We start from the raw sequence: 24090 nt of genomic DNA, 5'->3' as shown, positions 1-24090 counted from the left end.
GTGATTTTCTTCCGGGAAGTTCTTCAAGCTCCTTTGCCTGGAATTTTCTTCCAAGCTTCTGACACTCATTTGGCAAGCTTTGATGTCAGTGCTTCCTTGAAAGTGACAACAGAAAGTTTTCAGATACCCCTTCTTCAATGGTTTGTTGACTAAAACACTGAAGATTGCAATGGTCTAGACATGACATCAAGAATAACATGAAGTTGTGTTACTTTTCAGGCATCCTTTTCTTTAAATATTCAGATACATGGCCTCACAATGTATCAAGGACTAGACTAATACACTTACCAGGTTATAGAGGGCTCTTGGACATTCAAACCAGATTTAGCTAGCCTTCCTTTGGCTCAGCCATCATCCATTCCCTGCTGTCCACCACTACCCATCCTTTTATGCATACAATAACATTTTTGGGAAATTTAAAATTTAAATTTGATATGGCAGCAACTTTCGACCATAGGCATTTATGAATAGTGTTACCATGATATGCTGCTTTCTAACGCATTCTCAGGATATCAAACTAGTTAGCACCTTCAGCATTGGTGCACCATTTTCAGGCAGGTCAAAGAAAAGAACAGTGGGATTTTGTTAGCATTTCCTATTGACTGAATTTAGCTTGTTTTTCCCTCAAATTTCATGGAAATTATGCAGCTTTTGTTCAGTGTTAGTAGGAAGTTTCTGATAAATTGACATTTGTCCTTATGATGCATGAATCCACCAAATCAGCCTCATATTCCATATACAGTAAAATCTTGGTTCGTGAGCATAATTCATTCTGGAAACATGCTTGTAATCCAAAGCACTTGTATATCAATGTGAATTTCAAGAACCATTGGCTTGGTTGTGATCATGTGACATTCGGTGTCCCGTACTACTTATATTATAAGACATTGCTCATTTATCAACTTAAAATTTATTAGAAATGTTTGTCTTATGGAACACTCACAGAACAAGTTACTTGCAATCCAAGGTTTTACTGTAATTTAAACATTTTCTTGGAGGCACTATTAGTTTCTACTATCATCCTTTGCATTGTTTGGCTACTCATGGGTAATCTTGTTGGATCTCAGTAACAAAGTATAATCCAGTTTTTCTACTTGAGAATATCTTCCTTTCTAAAGTCAGGTAAAATATTTTACTTGTTCCTTTACAAGAAAGTGTGAAGTTGCTCTTATTCCTTTAACATAAAACATTTGTTTCACTAATACCAGCTACTTCATTTTTATGTTTACAAAATAACTCTATTCCTTTTTCTTTAAGTTTTTTAAAATGTTTATTTATTTTTGAGAGAGAGAGACAGAGTATGAGTGGGGGAGGGGCAGAGAGAGAGGGAGACACAGAATCTGAAGCAGGAGCCAGGTTCTGAGCTGTCAACACAGAGCCTGATGGGGAGACTTGAACCCATGAACTGCAAGATCATGACCTGAGCTGAAGTTGGATGCTTAACTGACTGAGCCACCCAGTCCCCCCAAACAACTCTATTTCAATGCCAAATCATAATTTAATCCTTTTTGAAGGAAATCACATTTAAAATGGTGATTAAGCTCAATTTGTGAAGTACCAACAATGCAAAAACTAAATCTGTAGAAATGGAGTAGGAAGAGCTATGATAAGGTTCATGTGCAGACAGTAGATTATGTTGCTATTGCCACTTAGTGAACCATGATTGTAATATTCCATTAACTGAAAATACTCTCTGATTTCTGAGATGTTAAACTCAGGAAATTGTGCATTTTGAAGTTGATTAAATACATTATTGGTAATTTGATTAAATATAAACAAAGAAAATACTCCAGTTAGAAGACAGAGATCAGTAGACTAGATTAAAATGTGTGTGTGTGTGTGTGTGTGTGTGTGTGTGTGTACGTGTGTGTGTGTCTCCACATACTAATCAAAAGAAAACTAGTTTAGCTATATTACTACCAAATAAAATAGATCTTAAGTCAAATTGGGGTATAAAGGTCACTAAAATATGATAAAAGATTAAATCCACTGGAAAGTTAGAAAATCTTCAATTTGTGTACATTCAATAACATGGCCTCATAGCCTCAAAATATTAAAATAAAATGGACAGAATTATAAGGAAAACAGATAAATCCAAAAATCATACTGCAAGATTTTTACTTACTTTCTAGTACTGATAGTTTAAGCGGATAAAAATCACTAAGAATATAAAAATTATAAAAGGTGAATGGCTAGTTTATACTTCCACACTTCTACAGGTTAATGAGGTTTGTAAATTGTATTTGTCATTTTTCTTATGTTTACATTCTTATAGGCTCAGATTTTTTGCTCTGTTTGTCATGACTGTTTTAAAAATTGAAAATTGATTCACATGTCATAAAATTCACACTTTTAAAAAAGTGTACAATTTTTCATATATTCACAAGGTTGTACAACCATCATTATTGTCTAATTTTAGGACATTTTTATTACCCCCCAAACGAACCCCATACCCATTAGTGGTCATTTCTCATTCCTGCTTCTGTCCACCAGTAATCCTAAGCACCATTAATCTACTTTCTTTCTCTATAGGTTTGCTAGTTCTGGATATTAGATCTATTCTATTTATTAGTTATAAATAGAATCATATAGCATGTGTCTTTCTGCATCTGGTTGTATTTATTTTTTATCAGTTCTGTTGTATTTGATTTGAAAACAAACAAGTTTCCCCTTGAACTCTCAGTCTTTTGTCCTCTAAAATTATCAAAAAGTAAAACTGTTTTTGGTTTTGAAATGGCAGTCACAATTCATTATCTCCTTCCTGCAAAAGTAAAAATAAATCCAGGGTGAATGAAATACAAGTCTGGCAATCGCTAAACCTGATATCAAGGAGGAGCTTTCTCTTCCAGAAGCAAGGTGTAAGTTTGATCAGAGGTCACTCTGTATCCAAAGAATGAAATGTTTCTGGCTTTACCTCATTTTTATTATATGTAGATAGGAAGTTTCTTTGGTAGTTGATTTTTATTTTCTCTGTATCCCAGCACCCAGATCTTCTACTTGCTTTACTCATGTAATTTGAAACTGGCTGAATAAGCAATATTTAATTTAAAGGCATTTATAAATCATATAACTTAATCATTTCATACAATTGGTGTGAGTGCAAGCAATTTTATTAGCATTTCTAATAACGTAACAGAAAAAGATCTGTGACAAAAAAAAAAGTGGTAATAGAATTTAAGAGCTTAAAGAATACTGAGGTCTAGTTAAATTCCCTTTTAAAAAAAATCCTTTATTTTTAAAAATAAGAAAACAAGCAGGGAAAGTTAATTGACCTATGATCTTATAGCAACTGAGTGGTGCAGCTAGAATTAGAATATAGACCCAAATTTAATTTTGCCTTACTGTTCTTAGATATAACACCCATTTTTCTGTTCCTTGAGGATGTAAATTTACTTTTACAGATAAGCATTCTCTTTGTCTTTCTTTGCAGAGTACATTTGTGAATGATAGAGCAAAGGGAGGCATTATGTTTTCAAATGTTAGCATGTATCAGAATTACCTATAGGGCTTGTTAAGATTGTGCCCCCCACTCCCAAAGATTCTCCAACTTAAAAGTCTGGAGGAAGCCTTGATAATTTCATTTTAAAAAATGTTTATTTATTTTTGAAAGAGAGAGAGAGCAAGCCAGGGAGGGGCAAAGAGAGAGGGGGACAGAAGATCTGAAGTAGGCTCTGTGCTGTGGGGCTCAAACTCAAGAGATCATGATCTGAGCTGAAGTGGGACACTTAAGGGATTGACACCACCCAGGTGCCCCAATAATTTGCATTTCTAACAAACTTCCAGGTGGTACTGGTGCTGCTGGCCCAGGGATCACACTTTGAGAACCACTGCTTAAAAACAGTCAGAAGCTTTGGAGTCGGTTGGTCCCAGGCCCAAACTCTGGCTGTATGACTTACTCCTGTGTGACCCAGATCAGGTTTTTAAACTGATATGTCTCAGTTTCCTGTACTTTAAAATGGGGATAATATTTATTTCACAGAGTCTTTGTAAGAATTAATTATTTAATATAAGAAAAAGTTTAGTATACTGCTTGGTACATAGTAAACACTCAATTGGTGGTTTCTGTTGTTATTTGTAATGAGTCTGGGACCCAATTTAAAGTTAGTAAGCCATGAATTCAGTTAATATTTTAGGGTAGATACCCAGAGACTTCTTGTTACTTTATCACTTTGAGATGTTGAGATGTGCGTGCACACACACACACACACACACACACACACACACACACTACTTTCATGTGTACAAGCATGCTCCTCTCTTGACTTGCCTTCTCATTTATGGCAGATCTGACAGGATGGTGAGAGAAGAGACAAACTGTAAAAGGAAATCCACTTCCAAGATTCAATAACTGTAATTTATTTGTATTAATCTCAGGCTTCTCTTGTGTAAAGGTGGATGCTATTTTTAAAAAGAGCATATTTCAAAATATGTGACATAGCTGCCAATTGCTGATACAGGACTGCTTATATATTTATCTGTGTGTGTGTGCTGTATGGTAGAAGGAGGAGAGTCTAAGGGACATTGGAGTTACTGCAGGGTGGAGGGGAGGAGTCTATGTGAAAGATTCTTCTAAACTCTGGATTGACCATATCAAGGGATAGTCACGGTTCCTGATGAGGCCTGTAAAATGAAGTTACAGAGGTATATCACTCATCTGACTCTCTGCATGCACATTATAGAAAGACTATTCAAATCACGTTAGTGCTTATTCATTTTCCAACTATATGTGTATCATGTTAGGAGCCATGGAGACCTGATTCAGCTTTAGAAGCTGTGTAGAAGACATCAAAATTGATTGGAACAGTTTAAGTCACAATTTGGGCTTTTTGGCCATGACTGCCCTTAAAACTATTATCCTTTTTTTTTAATGTTTATTTATTTATTTAAAAAATTTTTAATGTTTATTTATTTTTTTTAATTTTTTTTTTAACGTTTATTTATTTTTGAGACAGAGAGAGACAGAGCATGAACGGGGGAGGGGCAGAGAAAGAGGGAGACACAGAATCGGAAGCAGGCTCCAGGCTCCGAGCCATCAGCCCAGAGCCGGACACAGGGCTCGAACTCATGGACCGCGAGATCGTGACCTGAGCCGAAGTCGGACGCTCAACCGACTGAGCCACCTAGGCGCCCAAAGTTTATTTATTTTTGAGAGAGAGAGACAGAGCGTGAGTGGGGGAGGGGTAGAGAGAGGGAGACACAGAATCCAAAGCAGGCCCTAGGCTCTGAGCTGTCAGCACAGAGCCTGATGTGGACCTGGAACCCACGAACCATGAGATCGTGACCTGAACCAAAGTCCGACATTCAACTTAGTGAGCCACCCAGGCGCCCCACAACTATTATCCTTTTTAATGGTCATTTGGCCAGCCTATTTGCAGGGCCCCATGGGACTTGCAAAGGTAACAGAAGTTAGAATTCAGATTTTTTTTAAAAAACAACTAACTCAATGATACTTAATTTTTTAAAAAAGGTACAGATACAGCTAATAAATACATGAAGAGATGCTTAATATTATTAGCCAATGAAATGGAAATCAAAATCAAAATGAGATGCCACTTCACACCTAGTAGGTTGGCTATAATAAAAAAGACAATAACACGTGTTGGTGAGGATATGGAAACATTGAAAGCCTCATCTATTGCTGGTGGAAATGTAAATTGGTGCTATGGAAAATAATTTAGCAGTTCCTCAAAAACTTAAACATAGAGGGGCGCCTGGGTGGCTCAGTCGGTTAAGCGTCTGATTTCAGCTCAGGTCACGATCTGGCGGTCCGCGAGTTCGAGCCCCGTGTCGGGCTCTGGGCTGATGGCTCAGAGCCTGGAGCCTGCTTCCGATTCTGTGTCTCCCTCTTTCTCTGCCCCTCCCCCGTTCATGCTGTGTCTCTCTCTGTCTCAAAAATAAATAAACGTTAAAAAAAAAATTAAAAAAAAAAAAAAACTTAAACATAGAGTCACCAAATTGACCCAGCAATTCCATTCCTTGACATATAACCAAAAGAATTGGAAACATGTTAACACGATAACTTGGACACAAATGTTCATAGTAGCATTATTCAAACTAGCCAAAAAATGTAGAGACAACCCAAATGTCTATCAACTCATGAATTGTTAAAATACGGCCTATACAAATGCTATACGAAAGAATGAAGTACTGATTCGTGTTACGTGATTGGACCTTGAAAATATAGTGCTAAATAAAAAAAGCCAGATGCAAAAGGCCACACATCGTATGATTCCATACATGGGAAGTGTCTAGACTAGGAAAATCTATACAGACTGAAAGTAGATCAATGGTTGCCAGGTGCTGGGAGAATGAAGGAATGGCAAGTGACTGCTAATAGGTACCAGGTTCTTTTTGGAATGATGAAAGTGTTCTAAAAAATTAGATAGTGGTGATAATTGCATAACCGTATGAATATACTATAAACCTCTGAACTGTATAATTTAAAAGAGGTAGTTTTGTGGCATGTAAATTATATCTCAAAAACCAAAACTAAAAACAAAACATACACCTGTAATGGGCATGAAGCATGAATGAGAAATAAACCTTGTTTGTCATAAAAAAAATAATTGTGGGAAGAGTAGATGATTCATGATGGGAACATATTCTGTGGAGAAACAAGTCATCCTTCTATTAAAGATTCATAGTGCATAGTAAGCCATCACAGGTTCTGAAAGTCTTGCAAAGACAAAAACTTATTTAGCTTCATTGAGCCAACATCTCCCAAACATTTCATCCTGAAAAACATTTACTCACAATGATCATGTTGAGGAAGTAGTCTCCTAGAGAAGAATCAATCTTGGGCTTGAGCATACGTATGTAGAAATTACCCAGAAAGTTTGTTAAAAAAGATGGCTCCCACCCTAGAGCTTCTGATTCTGGAGGTTTTGGGGACAGCCTGAGAATCAAGCTCCCATGAGATTTGATCCTTCAGGTTTGAGAACTAAACGTAGAGTAGCATCTTTACAGAATAGACAAATCCTGTACCTTAAATGGGTGAATTTTATGGCATGAGAATTATATCTCAATAAAGATGCTAAAAATTTTTGATATATTAGAAATAGCACTAAAATGTGAGTTCTAGTAATTCTGTTAATGCAAGACAATGCTCCATGAGTGAATTGTTTTAATTAAAATTTTCTTCATCTGTAAAATGAGCCACTCACTGCCTTATCTATTATCTAGGGTTGTGGTAAAAATGAGAGGCAGTGTACTCTTTTCCAAATTGTGTTCTATGGATAGAACCATGTGACTTCAGGGGCGCCTGGGTGGCTCAGTCGGTTAAGCCTCCTACTTAGGCTCAGGTCATGATCTTGTGGTTTACAGGTTCAAGCCCTGCGTCGGGCTCTGTGCTGGCAGCTTAGAGCCTGGAGCCTGCTTCGGATTCTGTGTCTCCCTCTCTCTGCCCCTCCCCCCTCACGCTCTGTCTCTCTCTCTCCTTCAAAAATAAATAAACATAAAAAAAAATTAAACAAAAAACAAAAACATGTGACTTAAAAAAAGGTCCATAGCCAGCTAAGTTTGGGAGATTCTGAGTTAAATGATGCATATTCTATATGTACGGTCAGACTGTTATATTTGACTTGGACCCTAACATGAATCTATATGTATAAAATCAATTAAATATGCAATTTTTATTCATTCTCATTTTTGTAGTAGATCCTCCAGAGCTACTAAGATCCTTATGGAGTAGAAACTGTTTGAATAAACAAAGTTTGAATAATACTGTGGGAATATTAATAGTTGCTGCTTGCTTGTTTCAAGCTTGATATTTTTTAAAAAAAAATTTTTTTTTCAACGTTTTTTTTTTTATTTATTTTTGGGACAGAGAGAGACAGAGCATGAATGGGGGAGGGGCAGAGAGAGAGGGAGACACAGAATCGGAAACAGGCTCCAGGCTCCGAGCCATCAGCCCAGAGCCTGACGCGGGGCTCGAACTCACGGACCGCGAGATCGTGACCTGGCTGAAGTCGGACGCTTAACCGACTGCGCCACCCAGGCGCCCCTCAAGCTTGATATTTTATTGACCTATTTATTTGAAAGATTATTGTCCAAAAAGAATTTTTATCAAATTACTACTGGCTATGATAAAATAATGTTTATAAGGTTAAGAAAATAGTTGTCTGGGTTTTTTTTTTTTTTTTTTAACGTTTATTTATTTTTGAGACAGAGAGAGACAGAGCGTGAATGGGGGAGGGTCAGAGAGAGAGGGAGACACAGAATAGGAAACAAGCTCCAGGATCTGAGCTGTCAGCACAGAGCCCGACGCGGGGCTCGAACTCGCATACTGCAAGATCATGACCTGAGCTGAAGTCAGACCCTTAACCGACTGAGCCACCCAGGCGCCCCAATAGTTGTCTGTTTTAATCAACTTATATTTATAGAGCAACTTATTTTCAAAATCAGATCGAAGCTAAATTAAATATGTCTAGAAACAATTTTAGCTCCCTATTATTTTAATAAAAAAATACAGTTTTTCCTTACTTCTCCCTTTCTTAAATTTGGGCTATTTGCTTTTAAAGATTTTGAGAACCTTATTATCATCTTTATTTGAAGCTTTTATAATTAACTAAATGATTTCTTATACTATAAGCAGTTTAAACTTTAAAGTTTTGATTACTTGTCTTTTTAATTTTGGTTGAAAAGCATTTCTCCCCTGATTTTATTTAGTGATCTGTTTAAAGTATTATTTTGGATAACTTATAATCTATTTTTAACATCTTTCTAGAATTATTTGGTTGTATTAAATTTCTTGAAATTGGATATGTTATTAACATGGCATTGGGAATGCATGTATATATAGTTTGAAGGCATCTTTTCAAGACCTTACTATCTAAAATTATACCTTTATTTCAGATGAGGTGGAGGACTATCTTAATACAATATTGTTTTCTCTTGGTTACCTGTCTACGTTCTGCTCTTGAAGCTGTGCCTATAGACATAGACAAGACAAAAGTAAAAAATACTCAACCTGTGGACAGCGCAAAGATAGAACCACCAGTAAGTGAAATGATAAATATAACCTTATGGGAAGAATTTTAACTAAATGCTGCTAATATTTATTACTTATAAAACTGCATATTTAGGAACTATTTCTGAAATGGCAGTGAAAGAGTATTGGATAAGCGTATGTTGTTTAATATTAGACAATGTTTATTTATGTAGGTCATATATTAAGTAATGCATAGGGGAATTAATCCTAATAATACATTTCCATGCTTTTTTTTTTTTTAAGTTTATTTATTTATTTTGAGAGAGAGAGAACCAGCAGGGGAGGGGCAGAGAGAGGGAGACAGAGGGTCTGAAGCAGCACAGAGCCTGATGTGGGGCTCGAACTCACAAACTGAGATTATGACCTGAGCTGAAGTCAGAGCTTAACTGACAGAGCCACCCAGGTGCCCAATCAAAATACATTTCCAATGTAGAGCTCACCAGCCAAGCAAACATTGTTATTATATTCAAAGGAGAGATAGTAATGAGGAAAGACAGGTGACAATGGGGCAAAACCAATAATATTATCAGTTAAGTCTTCGTTGTCTAAGCCGTATAGAAAATGTACCTTTATGTAACAATAAAACATTATATTGGTTCTGATATAAAATTTTTCATTTGAGAAGTATAGCTTTTGACTTTGTCCAAGCTGTTAAAGTAGATACATCTCAGTGCCATTTTGTTAGACTTTTTTTTTTTTTTTTTTTTATTTTTTAGGATTGAGATCTTTAGATGCAGGGAAGAAAAAACTTTCAGAAACATTATTGTTTGTTTCTTAATTTGAAGGATACTGGACTTTATTATGACGAATATCTTAAGCAAGTGATTGATGTGCTGGAAACAGATAATCATTTCAGAGAAAAGCTACAGAAAGCAGACATAGAGGAAATAAAGGTAAATGTAATTAAATAATTACTCAACAAACATTAAAGCATCTCAGACACTGACTTGAGTACTAGGAATACAAAGATGGACTCTTTCCAGGCTCTTAAAGAAATTAGAATTTATTCTGAATAAGTAATACCTAGAAAAAGATTAATAGGATGAATATATGATGGGAGTATAATATATTTTGGAGATATAGAGCATGGACACATAATTCAGTATGAAGTGATGGAAGAAGGGGGGAAATCATTCTTCCTGTAATAGGAATCCTGCCAATAATTTCCTTGAATTGTCTTGAGAACAATCTTGTGTTTCCTTTGAAGAATTAATTTGCCCTGTGGAACTAATTTCCTGGGGTGAATAATATTTAACATAGAACTTTTAGTGTCTCTTATCTACTTCAGGTAGGGTTAAGAACATTTTTTTGTGGATAACAGAACAGGTGGATAATGGGAAATATAACAGGGAGATAATCCTGGTTTGCTATAGGGAATACTTTTTTTTTTTTTTTTAAGTGTGCTCCATACCCTATGTGGGGCAACTCACGACCCTGAGATCAAGAGTCATGTGCTTTACTGACTGATCCAGCCAGGCGCCCCAATACAGGGAATACTTTTTTTTTAATTTTTTTTTTTTTAACATTTATTTATTTTTGAGACAGAGAGACAGAGCATGAACGGGGGAGCGTTAGAGAGAGGGGGAGACACAGAATCGGAAGCAGGCTCCAGGCTCTGAGCTGTTAGCACAGAGCCTGACGCGGGGCTCGAACCCACGGACCGTGAGATCATGACCTGAGCCGAAGTTGGCCGCTTAACCGACTGAGCCACCCAGGCGCCCCTACAGGGAATACTTTTATAACTGTCTTCTTTTCATAGTCAATTCCTATTCCTTATTAAGGAAGGGAGAGACAAAATGAAGTAAGTTAAATAGTTATTCAGTGAAAAAGATAGAAGAATTAAAATAGACAATAAAACTCAAGTCAACAGGATCATTATAAATAGCTCAGCAAAGACTCTTTTCTCAGGAGAAAATGGGTGAAAAAAGTTAGAATTTGTCCTTTCCTTTTCAGCCAAGTATTTTGAAAGGGGAATCATACTACATTTCTTCACTTCCCAAGTATTGCTAACTGGAAAGATCATGGCTTTGCCCACATCCCTCCACTGAGTATACTTTTATGAAGGATGTCAGTTATTTCTTAATTGGCAAATACAGTAAACACTTTTTATTCCTATTCTTACTGGACTCTTTTATTTTATCTCAGTGGTGCTCAGATTTTAGGGCTTGTTGAAACACAGATTTCTTGGCCCCCACCTATAGGCTTTCTGAATCAGTAAGTCTAGAACTTGCATATCCTAAAGTTCCCAGTTGGCGTTGGGGACTACACTTTGAGAACCATTGTTTTATGTAATAATGATGACCGGTCTCTCCTTGAGCACACTGCTTTGTGTTTCATAACAGCACATTCTCTTGGTTCTCCTTCTTACTCTCTGAACATTATTTCTTGGTCTTCCTTGGGGAGGGGGGTGGGCGGAAGGGGTTCATTTTTTTTTTTTTAATCTTCCTCAGCAGGCCCCGTTGATTCAGTCCTAAAAGGTTTATCTGCCTGATTGCTAGATTTGCAGTTTGTGATTGCAAATGCATTTATAAACAAGAGAAAGTAAACTACTAGCTATTTTGTTTCTTAAATTTTGGAATATGTATCTAATTATTCATCTATGAGAAAAGTAATCAAAGGACACAATGTAAAAAAGGTGAATTTTGAAAAGTTATTTGTATATAGAATTACTAAAGCTTAATGTGGCCATGTTACTTTAAAAAATTACTTTATTGAAATATAATTTACATACCTTAAAACTTTCCCCTTGAAAGCATATAATTCAGTGGGTTTTAGTGTATCTACATGCAACCATTATCGATATCTCCTTTTAAACAATTTCATTTCCCCTCAAAAGAAACTCTGTATCCGTTAAGCCATCACTCTACTTTTCCCCCCTCTTCTCCACTTTTGACAACCATTAATCTACTTTCTATCTCTATGGATTTGTCTATTCTGGACATTCCACATAAATGGAATTATACAGTCTGTGGCCTTTTGTGTCTGGTTTCTTTGACTTAAGCATGTTTTCAAGGTTCATTGTATTGTAGCTTATATGGGTACATTCATTTCTTTTTACAGCTGAACAGTGTTACTTCTACTTTTTATGCTAGTGTGAATAATGATGCTATGAACATTCAAGTGCAAGTTTTTATGTGAACATATGTTTCAATTCTTTAGATATATACCTACTAATGGAATTGCTGGGTCATATGGTAATTCTGTGTTTAACTTTTTGAGGAACTGCCAAATTGTTTTCTAAAGTGGCTGTACCATTTTACAATTCAAGTCACGTTTTGAGTTTCTCCTTTGTGCTTTAATTATGCTTTAAATTAATGTGGCTTTTATTTTTATCTTTTCTTTCTTTCTCCAAATTTTTATTTAAATTCCAGTTAGTTAACATACAGTATAACATTAGTTTCAGGTGTAGAATTTTGTGATTTATCACTTAAAACACCCAGTGCTCATCACAAGTGCCCTCCTTAATCCCCTCACATATTTAACCCATCCCCTCCACCCACCTCCCCTCTAGTAATCCTCAATTTGTTCTCTATGGTTAAGACTCTGTTTCCTGATTTGCCTCTCTTTTTCCCCCTACATTCATCTGTTTCGTTTCTTAAGTTCCACATATGAGTGAAATCATAAGGTATTTATCTTTCTCTGATTCATTTTGCTCTAGCTCTATCCACATTGTTGCAAATGGCAAGCTTTCATTCTTTCTGATGGTTGAGTTATATTCCATTGTATATATGAGCCACATCTTCTTTATCCATTCATCAGGTGATGGACACTTGGGTTATTTCCGTAATTTGGCTATTGTTGATAATGCTGCTATAAAATCAGGGTACATGTGCCTCTTTGAATCAGCAATTTTGTATCCTTTGGATAAATACCTAGTAGTACAATTTCTGCATTGTGGAGTGTTCTATTTTTAACTTTTTGAGGAACTTCCATACTGTTTTCCAAAGTGCCTGCACCAGTTTGCATTCCCACAAACATTGTAAGAGGGTCCCCTTTCTCCATATCCTCATCAACATCTCTTGTTTCCTGTGTTGTTAATTTTAGCCATTCTGATGGGTAGGAGGTGGTATCTCATTGTGGTTTTGATTTGCATTTCCCTGCTGATGAGTAATGTTGAGCATCTTTTCATGTGTCTGTTAGCCATCTGGATGTCTTCTTTGGGAAAATGTCTGTTCATGTCTTCTGCCCATTTCTTAGCTGGATTATTTGTTCCTTGGGTGTTGAGTTTGATAAATTCTTTATATATTTTGGATACTAACTCTTTATCAGATATTTCATTTGCAAATATCTTCTTCCATTCCATAGGCTGCCTTTTAGTTTTGTTGATTGTTTCCTTTGCTATGAAGAAGCTTTTTATCTTGATGAAGTCCCTATAGTTCATTTTTGCTTTTGTTTCCCTTGCCTCCAGAGATGTGTCTAGTAAGAAGTTGCTATAGCCCGTGTTAAAGAGGTTGCTGCTGTTCTCCTGTAGGCTTTTGATGGTTTTCTGTCTCACATTTAGGTCTTTCATCCATTTTGAATATATTTTTATGTATGCATACTACATCTTCTTTATCCATTCATCAGTTGATGGACATTTGGGCTCTTTTCATAATATATGGTTTTTAGATATTTTGATTTTAGAGTTACAAACTGAGTGTCTTCTGAGAGAAATTCTTTTTATAATATCAAATTTATCTAAATTAATTAGAATTATTTATCACTATCATAACCCAAATTTTAATATATTGTGTCTGGTCTAAAAATGGAATGTAATAAATAAAACTAATTTGTTAATTTTGTTAACAGAGTGGGAGGCTAAGCAAAGAATTGGATTTAGTAAGTCACCATGTGAGGACAAAACTTGATGAGCTGAAAAGGCAAGAAGTGGCAAGGTTACGAATGCTAATTAAAGCGAAATTGGATTCCCTTCAAGGTAAGTGCTAAAGAAAAAGTAGGAAACTTTCAGTATTTGGTTGTGGAGGTCAGCACATACCATGTTTTTCTTGTCAAAATTTAATGTTAGTATTGATTTGCCTTCTCTTAATTTTTTAAAATTTAATTTTTAAAATAGGTAATCCATTTACATCATTCAAAAATCAAAATGATTAGCCTTAAGTTATTATGTCAGTATAAAGGAAGAATGAAAGAAAAGTAATGAATTAAGCCACTAGCTTACAAGAAGAAGAATAGGGCAGCTGCGTGGCTCATTCGGTTGAGCCCCTGACTCTTGATTTTTGCTCAGGATGATCCCAGGGTGGTGGGATTGAGCCCTGAATCATGCTCTGCACTGAGCCTGGAGCCTGCTTGGGACTCTCTCTCTCTCTCTCTCTCTCTCTCTCTCTCTCTCACCCTCTCCTTCTGCCCCTCTCCTCCACACTCTCCACACACTCTCTTTTTCTCAAAAAAAATTAAAAATTTTTAAAATTTTTTAGATTTGATTTTTTTTAGAGTAGTATAAGGTTCACAGCAAAGTTGAGGGGAAGGTGCAGAGATTTCCCAAATACCCCTAGCCCCCAAACATGTATAACCTCCTTTATTACTAACATCACCCATCATCCACCAGAGTGGTACATTTGTTATAACTGATAAACCTACATTGATACATTATAATCACCCAAAGTTCATAGTTTACATTAGAGTTCACTCTTGGTGTTGTGCATCTATGGGTCTAGACAAAGCTATAATGACATGTATCTACCAATCTAGTATCATGCAGAGTAGTTTTACTGCCCTAAAAATCCTCTGTGCTCTGCCTATTCGTGCTCCCATATTCTTTTAATTTTAGACAGTGAGAAGATTAAATAGCTATGAAGTCGAATTTTTGAAATATGAAAATATCCAGAGATAAGAAAGTAGTCTCATAAAGCATATCTACAGAAAAGGCCTTTGACAAAATTTAGCACCCCTTCTTAATTGTAATAAAGTAATAAAATAGTAGTCAATAGATACTTCTGTAACATGATCAGGGATGTCCAACTCAACCACATCATACTGAGTAGGGAAATACAAGTATGTTTTCTAACTAAAATCAGGAACAAGACAATGATGCCCACTATCACCACTACTAATCAATATTGCATTGGAGGTACTAGCCAAAACAATTACAATGAAAAAAAGTGGAGGTAAAGTAATTGAAAAGGAAGTGATAAAACCATTTCTGTTTGCAGGTGATATGATTATATATTGGAAACTAAAAGTAATTGATTAAAAAACTTAGCATAAACACCAGGAAAATTCAGCAAGGTCAACTGAATATACAGAAATCAACTTTTCATATGCAAATAACAGCCAGTTATGAGATACAATGGAAGACTCCATTTCCCAATACCAACAAAGATAAACTACCTAGAATAAACCTATTAAGAAATATGTAAGACTTATACCAAAAGCTTTAAAATACTCCTGAAGGATGCAAAAGTAGACTTGAAAAAAATGAGAAGACATAACATCTTTTTGATACAAAGACTCAACATTATAAACAGGTCAGTTTTCCTTAGGTTAATTTATTAACTTAACATGACCCAAATAAAAATATATACTTTTTTCCCCCTGGTACTAGCCAAGTTAATTTTAAAGTTCATATGAAAAAAGGAAACAAGCAAGATAAACTATATACCTCTGAAAAAGAAGAACAGTGAAGGACTTGAGAGATATATGAAGTCTTAAAACATATCACTAAGCCTCAGTCACTAGAACTGTATGGTTCTGGCATACAAGTAGGAAGACCAGTGGAACTGAATAGAAATTCCAGAGCACTGGATGTTATATAAGTAATGAGTCACTAAATTCTGTTCCTCAAACCATTATTACATTATATGTTGACTAAGTTGGATTTAAATAAAATTTAAAAAAATAATAAAAGAAATTCCAGAAACAAAAGTAACTACATTTAGAATTTAGTTTGATTAAAAGTGGTATTTTGGAATGCCTGGGTGGCTCAGTTGGTCAAGTATCCAACTTCGTCTCAGGTCATGATCTCACGGTTTGTGAGTTCGAGCCCTGCATCGGGCTCTCTGCTGTCAACCCAGAGCTTGCTTCGGATTTCTCTCTCTCTCTCTCTCTCTCTCTCTCTCTCTCTCTCTCTCTCTCTCTTTCTCTCTCTCTCTCTCTCTCTCTCTCCCCCCTCCCCTGCTCACACTCTCTTTCTCAAAAATAAATAAACATTAAAAAAGAAAGTAGTATCTCATTATTAGTTGGATAAAGATAGATTTTTAAAAAGAATAGTGTTGCTACAATTGGATAGCCATTTGGAAAAAGGTACAATTCGATCTCTAGCTCATATACATCAGAATAAGTACAAATAAATCAAAGACTTCAGTGTAGAAAATAATACCATAAAAGTACTAAATGACAACGTAGGTGAATTTCTTTATCTTGGAATGGCCTTTCTAATTATGAAACAAAATCAAGAGGTCAGATTTGACAAGTGGGAGACCCTTCAAGCTGGCTCCTGTGTCTTTGTGCCCCCATGTGTTGGTTATCTGGGTGGCTCATAGACATTAATAAACATCTGAAAGTTTACTCATGGTGAATAGTAGTTCTTAAACTTTAGATTACGTAGGCATCACCTGGGGAGCTAGTTAAAAATGCAGATTACTGGGAGCACCTGGGTGGCTCAGTCGATTGAGCGTATAACTTTGGCTCAGGTCATGATCTCGTGGTTTAAGTCCCACACTGGGCTCTCTGTTGACAGCACAGAGCCTGCTTCAGGTCCTCTGTCCTTCTCTCTCTGTCCCTTCCCTGCTTGCACTCTGTTAAAAATAAATAAAACCTTTAAAAAAATCTTTAAAAAATGTAGATTACTGGATTCTACCTCTAGATATTCTGAATCTGGGATGAGTAATATGCATTTTAAACATGTACTTCTGGCCAATGGATCATATTGGCGAAATGCTTGTGTAGAGCATTAAACTCCCTGCCAGTGAGTAGATGTAGAAAACAAGTACCAAATACTCATTATCCTGGGATTAAGGATATCAATGAGAGGTAAATTGAACTTCAGGTGGTCAGGAATAGAGGGTAATTCCATCCTTGAAGCCAGGCCTAAGGTGTTTTGTTTTTTTTTTGTTGTTTTTTTTTTTAAATGTTTATTTATTTTTGAGAGGCAGAGACAGAGCATGAGCAGGGGAGGGGCAGAAAGAAAGGGAGACAGAATCAGGAGCAGGCTCTGAGCTGTCAGCACAGAGCCTGACGCTAGGCTCGAACCCACAAACAGTGAGATCATGATCTGAGCCGAAGTTGGACGCTTAACCAACTGAGCCACCCAGGCGCCCTGAGGCCTAAGGTGTTTTGAGATTACTTTCTTCTTAGACAACCTCCATCCCCTCAATCTTGGCAGTGTTTTCTTTATTCTAAACAGGGGCTAAATTTCATTATCTAAAGAAAACGGTCTGATGCTTAGAAAACTTACGAATATTTTCTCATGGATTCAGAATTTTTGAATTAAAATTTTTAATAATTTGAAGAAAGACTTAAAGGGTCCTTTTTTTTTGGTGTAATTTTTAAAGTAGGTACTACATTCACATTCATTAAAACCAGAAAGAGTAAGTATAAGCATATAGCAAAAGTGCTCTGATATTTTTGTACTCTATCAGTTCTCACTGCCCTGAACATAATCCTTCTGTTTCTTCCTTCTTATATAAGCAAATAAAAATAACGGCCTTTTTTTCCCTCTCTTTTTATGCAAAAGATAGCATATAATATGCATTTTGCGCCCTGTGGGTTTCGTTTAACAACATATTTTGGAGTTCTTTCTGTATTAGTGCATAGACACCATCTTCATTTAAAAAAAAATTTTTTTTACGCTGCATAGATTTCCATTATATGGATATACCATAATTTATTTAACTAGGCCTCTGGCAATGGGCATTTGGGTTATTTCTAGCAAATACTCTTGTACATATATCACTGCCTATCCATGTAAAATTATCTGTAGGATAAGTTCCCCATAGAGAAATTGTATACATGTGTATGTGTTTGTAATTTTGATAGATATTGCTACCTCCACAGAGGTTGTGTCAGTACATACTCTTACCAGCAATAATTTTTCACATCCTTGCTAATAGTATGTATCTTCAAACTTTAAGAATTTTATCATTCTGGAGCACCTGGGTGGCTCAATCAGTCAAGTGTCCGACTCCTGGTTACAGCTCAGGTCATGATCTCACAGTTTGTGAGTCCGAGGTCCACATTGAACCCTGCATCGGGCTTTGTGCTGACAGTGCAGGGCCTGCTTGTGATTCTCTCTCTCCCTCTCTGTCTGCTCCTCCCCTGCTCATGCTCTCTCTCTCTCTCTCAAAATAAAAGTAAACAAAATTTAAAAAAGTTTTAGATGATATAATAGTACAGTTTTAATATGTATTTCTCCTGTTTTGAGTGAGGTTAAGCATCTTTTCATGTATTTCACTGTCTGGTCATATCCTTTAGGCCTGGGTCTTATAACAAATCTTTTCTTCATAAAGTAAAATTTGTATAGTGCCATACTAAGAATTCAGTGAAAGCTTAACTGAACTAAATTTAGCAGTTTCTTACTTTCTAGTATAACAAAATCTTCCAGGCTCATCTTGTACCTACCCTGCCCCAGCCCTGGAATGAGCCATTTATCTGAGGATTCCTGGTTCTTTTTAGTGGGAAATGATATTTCTTTTGGTCCCACAGACCAAAGACTGGCACTAAGTGTGCTCATTGCTTCTGGAATATATTTTCTTCTTGGCATTTTCATCGGACAGAGGTAGGAAATATATGCATGTCTATATACATCAACATATACCTGCACACACATTTTTGTATATATAAATGTATATACATACACATGCATATGCCTGTAAAACACACACATATATATACATGTACATATTCATATTTTAGAAATAAATTCACACAGCACTAAGTCCCATCCATTTCCAGATTTCTTTCTCATATTCCATGATTCCATATTTGTATATTCCTTTTTCTAAGAACCCAGACATTTATTTATTTATTTGTTTGTTTTTAAATCTAATTACTGATTTATTTATCTATTTTTAATATAATTTATCATCAAATTGGCTTCCATACAATACTCAGTGTTCATCCCAACAAGTACCCTCCTCAATGCCCATCCCCCACTTTCCCCTCTACTCCATCCCCCATCAACCCTCATTTTGTTCTGTGTATTTAAAAGTGGAACCCAAACTTTTAACAAATCAACACATGTACCTATTTTGCTCAATTCTTTTATCCAACTGAAATAGTCCAGACTAACTTTACCCACTCAACTGCAATAAACTGTAGCTTGTAAAAAAAACTATTCACAAAGAAAAACAATTGATATTTCTTTAAAAATAAGTCCTAATCTAAATGAATTTACCTGACTTAGATTTTTATTGTTCCATAAAGGATTCATTGGAGCAGCATACAAAAAATTCCTTCATAAAAATTTTAGAACAATTCTTTTTAGAGATTCTACTTAAGGGGCCTAAGTGGCTCCCTTGGTTAAGCATCTGGCTGACGGTTTTGGCTCAGGTCATGATCTCATGGTTCATGTGTTCAAGCCCCACATTGGGCTCTGCACTGACAGTGTAGGCCTACCTGGACTTCTCTCTCCCTCTCTCTCTGCCCCTCCCCCACTCACATGCTGTGTCTCTCTCTCTCTCATAATAAATAAACTTAAAAAAAAATTCTCCTTAGGTCTTTGATGAGGGCAGTATATTAGAGTTTATCCAATTAAAAGTAGGAAATTTGGTAGTTTTCCAATAATAAAAAAGTTTTTACTGTAATTATACTGATAGACAACTAGCCTTTCTAGAAATAATAATAAAGTGTACATATTACATTGTATTCCATTCTAGATTCAAGGACATTACTTTTGCCTACAATATGTACAATATTCTAAAAGAAAATATCAACACTTAATCTAAAATTTTGAATATTCTCATAAAATCCTATAGGAATAAATATGAATGTTTATTCTTATGTGTCATTTATATCAATGTTTCCAGCTTTTATTACTTTATTATTTACTGTTTTTTCATTTTCTTTCAGATACGGGCATAGACCACCATGCTCTTCTAAAACAATTTGATCACCTAAACCACATGAATCCTGACAAGTTTGAATCTACAGATTTAGATATGCTAATCAAAGCGGTGAGAATAATTCCAAACAATGTTGTCTTTGTTGTGCCTTTGAGGTTTTGTAATTTGATAAACAAATTCAATGAAGTGGTAATATAACTCTTAGATACTCTATAGAGTATCTTTTTAAAAAAATTTTTTTTTAACGTTTATTTATTTTTGAGACAGAGAGAGACAGAGCATGAACGGGGGAGGGTCAGAGAGAGGGAGACACAGAATCTGAAACAGGCTCCAGGCTCTGAGCTGTCAGCACAGAGCCCGACGCGGGGCTTGAACTCACAGACCGCGAGATCATGACCTGAGCCGAAGTCGGCGCCTTAACCGACTGAGCCACCCAGGCGCCCCTCTATAGAGTATCTTTAAAGGGAGAGAGCTTAACCCCTATTACTATAGAAAATAATATGGACATAACAATCTGTAACCCCTTGCCCACAGTTCCAAAGTCCAAAGCACCATTAAAGTTGAAACCTGGCTTGAATTATAGTAAGGCTATTTATAGTTTTTATTTAGTCTACTTCATTGAATATTCATAGACTTTGCTGAGGAAGTATTAATCTCTTTGATTATAGACTCTGCAAAGATATTCTATAATATGGCATATATGCCATATTCTCTTTCTAAAATCTAGAAAATTCTGAAACACATCTGGGTGCTGAGATTTTAGGTAAGAGTTTGTAGACCTCTTATGTTGTACTGTATGGAGCTATCAAACCAGATGTTGTAGCCTGGGTATTAGTTTAGTTAAGTGGTTAGAAACTGTTCTAGTTTTCTATACTGTACATATTTGATATAATTCCTTCCTTCTTTTTAAAATCAATTTATATATTACTTGCTTATGAGGAGCTTTCTAAAGCTGAGGCTTGAACTATGAGTTTCTTTGAATGCCTACATACTGGTAATAATAATGACTAAAATAAAATGGTAGAATTTAAAAGAAGTGTCCAGTGATTTCTGGCCCTTCTATACTATCTTCTGTTAGAGAGTATGCTATATGCAAGAACAGCTTTATTTATATTTCCAAACACTTCTTGTAATTTAATTTAAATATTATAGGCCACAAGTGATCTGGAACACTATGATAAGACTCGGCATGAAGAATTTAAGAAATATGAAATGATGAAGGAACATGAAAGGAGAGAATATTTAAAAACACTGAATGAAGAAAAGAGGAAAGAAGAAGAATCTAAATTTGAAGAAATGAAGAAAAAGCATGAAAATCATCCCAAAGTTAACCATCCAGTAAGGATTATGACTTTATGAAACCATAATTAGAGGAAGATACTTCTTTTGTATCAGTAAAATTTTATCATAAGTTATTAGTACTTTAGATTCTTAATTCTGCAAAGTTTATCAAATTTGTATTTTATTTTCAGTCTATATACATAGATTATATTTTGTTTTGAGCATTTTTTAAAAATTGATTCACAGGGAAGCAAAGATCAACTAAAAGAGGTATGGGAAGAGACTGATGGATTGGATCCTAATGACTTTGACCCCAAGACATTTTTCAAATTACATGGTAACAGATTTGATACAAATATTAATATTTATATCTGCTGTTTGAAAAATTACAGTTGCTTTTCTTAACTGATTTTTACCAAGGTCTGTTATTGAGTCCTAATGACAATAAATGTTTAGAGTTTTTCTCTAAGGTAATATCATGGTCTTTATTACTGATCTGCAGCATAAAATATTTTAGGTCAGTAGCTGTGTCTTTTGCTTGCTTTTACTGTTGAGTCATTACCACTTACGGCAAGGTTCTGTGTGAACTGAAGGTATTTCTGTGACTGGCTAGGTTATATCCAACATGCTTTATGCTATAACATTAAAATGTACTTTACTCCTATATCATATTGTTTCACTTCATATTTTTGAAAAAACTGGTTAAGATATATTTTTCTAAAAAAACTATTATGAATTATGAATTAGTAGTAAATTGTTATAAGTTGCACTGATCTGAGGCTTCATGAAAGGAGGAATCCTTTTTCTGTAGCATATGGATGCTTCATGTCAGTACAACTTCTGCAAGCCAGTTGTAAAGAGTTGTATTTTCATTATTTATTTTCGAAGGCATTAAAATCGATTTTTGTGTTTGTGACTTTTAAACTTCAGATGTCAATAATGATGGCTTTCTAGATGAACAAGAATTAGAAGCCCTATTTACCAAAGAGGTAAATGAGTTCAGTAAGTGTTCAGTAAGTTTTTGCTCTCTTTTTTCCTTTTATTATCTTCCTTTCTTTTATGTTGGTTTGAAACTTTTTTTTTTTAGTTGGAGAAAGTTTATGACCCCAAAAATGAAGAAGATGATATGGTAGAAATGGAGGAAGAACGGCTTAGAATGAGGGAACATGTAATGAATGAGGTACGCTTTAAAATTTTAAGATTATATGTTACTTCAAGTTCTTACAATAAATCTTACCACAAAGTGGAAAATAAATATACAGAATAGGTATTTAATTGGATTTTGCTTTTTTGATCCAGAATATTCAGTAAATTCCTTGTAGTGTAGATAAAATTATTTTGTAACTGCTTTAAAATATTTTAAACTTTAAAGGATTTGTATTTAAAAGATTAAGATGCCATTGCATATCTTTTAGAAGTAAAAAATAACGTAGTCCAATATTTGCTATTTTAAAAACCTGCATTTTTATTAAGAAAATCTAAAAAATCCAATACCTTAATGGTTTATCATAACAAATATTTACTTCTTGTTCACATTATTAAGCAAAACTTTGGTCATAGACATCATAGGCAGGGTAACTAAGGCCCACTGTTTTAAGTCAGTGATTTTCACCTGATATTTGACCTATTGGTGATGAATTGGGATTTCTGTTGACTGCTGGCATCCCAAGTGCTAAATGAATTTCTTTGGTAATTATGAGGTTCACTTTTGTAACTGAATTTGCTATAGTTTGTAAGAGCCATGGAAGAGGATTGGGAGAGATTGTCAACTTTAATTTTGGTTTAGATAGTTGTTAAGAAAAATGTTGAGAGTACTTTAATGTAAACTTCTTTATTCTTGGCTGAAACAGTCATCTTTCTGGAAAGGTTATTTTTCTTTGGATTATGCATGATGTGGTGAGGGAGGAAGACAATAATAGCCTAACCAGTTAGATCAGCAGACTTAAGGGTGGTGATCTTTGAGGGTAATCAGGGATATAGATATCTTGCTGAAATCTGAATTGTACAGAAGATAACAGTATCTATTTTTTGATTCTAATATAATGTTGAGTGTTCTGGTTTTCTTCCCCCCACCATTTCTGTGGATGTTAAGCTAGCCTTAATTGCTCTTTGTTTATGTAGTAGCATCTATTAGAAGGTAATTTCTGGTAATATGAGAAAGAGTTATATTATTTACATAAACTTTTTTTTCAATCAGGTTGATGCTAACAAAGACCGACTAGTGACTCTAGAAGAGTTTTTGAAAGCTACAGAAAAAAAGGAATTCTTGGAGCCAGATAGCTGGGAGGTAATAGAACCTACTTGAAATGGGATGTATGGTTCAAGAAATTTGACATTAGTTTATTCTACTTTTTAACTTTTATTCCCCATTATGTTTTCATGGGGAGCCTTGCTGTCTTGGCTTTTCATATAAAACGTCACTGTAAAATAATGAACTTGATTTTTTGGAAAACCTGTGGCAATTGACCTTTCATTTATAATCAAGTTACATATAATTATAAGTCTTTTTAAAATTGCACTTCTTCTAAGTGTGAAAATTAGAAATATAGATACATTTATTTATTTTTTTTTAATTTTTTTTAACATTTATTTATTTTTGAGAGACAGAGCATGAGCAGGGGAGGGGCAGAGAGAGAGGGAGACACAGAATCCAAAGCAGGCTCCAGGCTCCGAGCTGTCAGCACCAAGCCCGACGTGGGGCTCAAAGTCACGAATCAGAAGATCATGACCTAGGCCGAAGTCGGACACTTAACCGACCGAGCCACCCAGGCGCCCCTAGATACATTTATTAAAAAAAATTTTTAATGTTTATTTATTTTCTGA

The 24090-nt window shown here is 35.3% G+C and overlaps 1 protein-coding gene across 2 annotated transcripts in view; it reads left to right on the top strand.

The window, feature by feature from the left end:
* The window catches only part of NUCB2 (nucleobindin 2), a 41386-nt gene that overhangs the window by 10981 nt on the left and 6315 nt on the right, over positions 1-24090 (top strand). For both annotated transcript variants that reach the window (XM_019456445.2, XM_019456447.2), the window contains exons 3-11: positions 8854-8997; positions 9775-9882; positions 13778-13904; positions 19994-20097; positions 21139-21324; positions 21514-21604; positions 22198-22256; positions 22355-22447; positions 23465-23554. In XM_019456445.2, coding sequence (XP_019311990.1) covers positions 8854-8997; positions 9775-9882; positions 13778-13904; positions 19994-20097; positions 21139-21324; positions 21514-21604; positions 22198-22256; positions 22355-22447; positions 23465-23554 — 1002 coding nt within the window. The remainder of the gene's footprint in view (positions 1-8853; positions 8998-9774; positions 9883-13777; positions 13905-19993; positions 20098-21138; positions 21325-21513; positions 21605-22197; positions 22257-22354; positions 22448-23464; positions 23555-24090) is intronic.

The sequence above is a fragment of the Panthera pardus genome, unplaced genomic scaffold (assembly GCF_024362965.1).
Source record: "Panthera pardus isolate Hobbes unplaced genomic scaffold, ASM2436296v1 HiC_scaffold_12, whole genome shotgun sequence".
In the NCBI taxonomy this organism is placed as follows: Eukaryota; Metazoa; Chordata; class Mammalia; order Carnivora; family Felidae; genus Panthera; species Panthera pardus.
Note: the sequence above shows the minus strand (reverse complement) of the source record. Positions and strands in the feature narration are given on the sequence as shown.